At 35.5% G+C, this 3,226-nt stretch overlaps 1 protein-coding gene across 1 annotated transcript; it reads right to left on the bottom strand.

Moving 5' to 3' along the window:
* Nucleotides 1-857: 857 nt before the first annotated feature.
* On the bottom strand, nt 858-2,965 carry LOC103469619 (uncharacterized). Its single transcript, XM_008417405.2, has 5 exons — nt 2,927-2,965; nt 2,384-2,779; nt 1,799-1,942; nt 1,611-1,669; nt 858-1,533 (listed from the first exon to the last, which is right to left on the bottom strand). Exons 1-5 carry the CDS (start codon nt 2,961-2,963, stop codon nt 1,399-1,401), a joined length of 771 nt encoding a protein of 256 aa, XP_008415627.2. The 5' UTR covers nt 2,964-2,965; the 3' UTR covers nt 858-1,398.
* Between the last annotated feature and the right edge of the window lie 261 nt (nt 2,966-3,226).

The raw sequence follows: 3,226 nt of genomic DNA, 5'->3' as shown, positions 1-3,226 counted from the left end.
TGGTCCAAAGAGTATCATGAAAGTACTGTGTTGGGAGATTTTTCAGAGATTGACTGATCACCGATCTCTCAAAATTAAGGAAGCCAGTGGCGATAAATTGGCTGGCCAATAAATTAGCTGGCCGAAAAATTGGTGCGCCCTTAAGGTCTGTTCATTAGTCTGCTTTCTGTCTCCATGGTAACTGACTGCTGCACCAGTCAATGAATGGCGACAGTCTCCACTAATTCCATCACCGCTTCAAGTTTTGACTCCAATACATCCAATACCACACCATCTGATTACACATTCCACAGCAGAACCACCACTTTGTTGTCAGCATTGAAGGATGTTGGCTGCTTGCACCACAGTGGCCAGCTGGATTCAGAGAGGTTGCTATGAATCTGGTCAAAACAAAAGCGTATTTGTTACTGCACTATAAAACTTAAATAATTTACCTTACTTAAAAAATATGCAAACTCGTTGCTTCAAAAAAAATAAAGCAAAGTAAGTTTAAGATTAGTGAATAAGTAAATCTTATTTTAAGCAGTACTAAACCAAGTAGTACAACTAACAAAAAAAATAATTCATATAACTTAAATTAAATCAGTTTTCTGGATGGAGTCCTTATCCTTCCTCTTTCCCTCCTACTTACTTTTTATGAAGGTTTTATTGGCTCTAGTGGCCTTTATTTAAGAGTGGTCAGACAGGAAAATGGGTAATGAGATATGGGGATGACATGCTGCAAAGGTCATTAGGCCAGGACCCGATTACACCATTGAACATTGTGATGTAAAACGTTTATTAAGACATTGGGAAAAAAACCCTCAAAGTACAACAAATAGTACTTTAAAAACCTCAGCAGTTTGTGTAACGATCTGTTCAGCAATGTGAAAATATGCATACTTGTCCAGATATCCATCTGTCACAATGCATTTCTATCAGACAAAGATAAACAGAAAAATACAGTTGTGAGTTTCAGTTTAAGCATCTGGATTTTTTCTCCCAATTGTTTTTAATCTAAGAAGATTAAACTTTAAATGTGTTTGTGTGTTAATCAGTGGAGATATTTGATGTTCTGTTTCTTATAACATGTCCATCACTACAACCTACATACATGGATGATACTTTACATACAAAATAAATGAAAAGGGCATAAAAACTGAATCAAAATTACAAATAAAATAAAGCCAGAACTTTTAAATACTGTGCAAGGTTTTATAAGGGATTCACAAGAAGCAAAAGACACAGGGCATATTTCCTCCGTCTATAAAAGAGTCTGGTCAAAAATATCTGTAAGAAACTTTATTTTGTCTGGGTCCAGTCATGCATTTCAGTCATTTTCACAAATTAACATGAGAAATATTGGAAAGAGTTTAAAAATTGTAGGCATCCTTTTTTCCATCGTTACACTTGACATGTTTACAGTTCCCCAACTTTCATGACGTACATGACAGTAGTAAACATGCTGAATTCTGAATTCTGGCTCGTCATGTTCTTCTTCTGGCTCCCAGATGCCTGACAGATTTCCAGGGCTGCGCAGCACACTTTGTTATCCTACAATTTAATATTCAGAGTCATCATCCAGTGGTAATTTTTTTTTCTAAAACATAAATTGATTAATAGTCTTTTACCTGTGTTTCCTCTGTGTGTCTTGAAGTGCCATGTCTCTTTTTCTTAGCTTGAATGTTCTCTACAGAGGTGGAAACATGGATTAAGTTATATAATTGTTATGCCCTCTTTCAGACATACAATAAATCTCTCAAAAAAATATGAAAAAATCTTTAACTGTTTAAATTAGAAAGGACGTTCTAATAAGCACCTGGATTTTGGCATAGTAGATAAACCAAAAGGAGAGCCGAGAAAGCAGAAACAGTCGGACACAGAGAGAGGAGCAGATTCCAACACAAACCACATTCCTCCACCGTCATGGAAATATTTGGATGTGGTAAATGAGTTTCTGTATCTGAAAATGGATAAACATATAATTATCATAAAGACTAAAATAGTAGTATATGTGTATTAATCTCCTGATGGGACTGTGGATGTTTACAGGTGTATCAGCTGAAATAGCTGTAAGCCTCCACAACTATTTCAGTGAAATCTATAGTATTTCACTGAACATAATGGATGTGAACAAAGAGTCATTTGCTAAACAATGATAGGGAGTTGAGGTAAATTTCCTTAATCTCAAATGCACTTAGCTTTGTAAATACACACAGCACATTGTTCTCTCTAACTTGAAAGATTTTACAATAATTTATTCTTTTTTTGTGTGTTGTCAGATTATTACCTTCAGATTAAAAATATGCTCAGTTAAAACATCATATTATTACTCTATTTAATGCAGTTGCACTGTAAAGCGAAATACATTTATTCAAACATATAATTAGAAAAGAATACCTACACAGTGTGATCCTTGTGGTGAGGTTGCCATAGATGTAAGCTTCTTTAGAGAAAATGTTTTTGTTTTCATCTTTCTCCACCTTGTTCTCCAAAGTTCCACAGTAATAAAGTCCCTCATCAGAATTAGTGACATTTCTGATCATCAGGTCATAGGAGTTGGACGATTCATTCTTCACAAATTTAAAACGACGTGTTTTTCCTGTAAAAGGAGAGCTAACTGCATTCCTCCAATCTACAACAAGAGTCGGCTGGTATTCATGGGAACAGTTCCTGAACCAAACTACATATTTTCCAGTTGACACTTTGCAGTCACAGTAGATAGTGATGTTGTCTCCAGGCTGTACAGTCGCCTCCGACATTGAAGCAGAAATGGAGCAACAACCGCAGGAAATAAGCCCTGAAAAGGAAAGACATTCAAAATAATGTGAATATTACTTCAGATTTAAAGCCTAAACAYTGAASATATTTAAACTGGAAACATAGTTTATKCTTTTCAAATAAACATGTTTATYGTTATTTATATATTGGTAAATCTTAAAATTACCACAGAGAACAATCAGAATCTTCAGCAGTTCATCCATGACTGACGCTGACCTGGATCTAAGTGACAGTTTCATTGGTTTACTTTGCAGACGTTATGACGCAGATTTTTCCATTAAAGGAGATGCAGCAGCTGATTGGCTGCTRGAATGGAACATTTTATTCTGAGGTTTCTTTTGGCTGAGTTAGGGGCATGATGTGAATTTGTGGGGTTTCAGGTGTCGCAACTTTGTGAAAATTCAYATTGAGGTTWATGRWTGAACTGCTGAAGACGTTTTGAATTAGACCATGTACTTTATTTGAT

This window comes from Poecilia reticulata, linkage group LG1 (assembly GCF_000633615.1).
Source record: "Poecilia reticulata strain Guanapo linkage group LG1, Guppy_female_1.0+MT, whole genome shotgun sequence".
NCBI classification, from domain to species: Eukaryota; Metazoa; Chordata; class Actinopteri; order Cyprinodontiformes; family Poeciliidae; genus Poecilia; species Poecilia reticulata.
The sequence above is the reverse complement of the archived record's forward strand: the minus strand, read 5'-3'. Positions and strand labels throughout refer to the sequence as shown.

Bases quoted from the DNA above. Each gene is read 5' to 3' on its own strand.
- LOC103469619 (XM_008417405.2), bottom strand. From the start codon at position 2,963: ATGGATGAACTGCTGAAGATTCTGATTGTTCTCTGTG. The intron at 1,943-2,383 runs GTAGGTATTCTT...ATCCATTTTCAG, and splicing joins CACCACAAGGATCACACTGT to ATACAGAAACTCATTTACCA. The intron at 1,670-1,798 runs GTGCTTATTAGA...CCACCTCTGTAG, and splicing joins TCTACTATGCCAAAATCCAG to AGAACATTCAAGCTAAGAAA.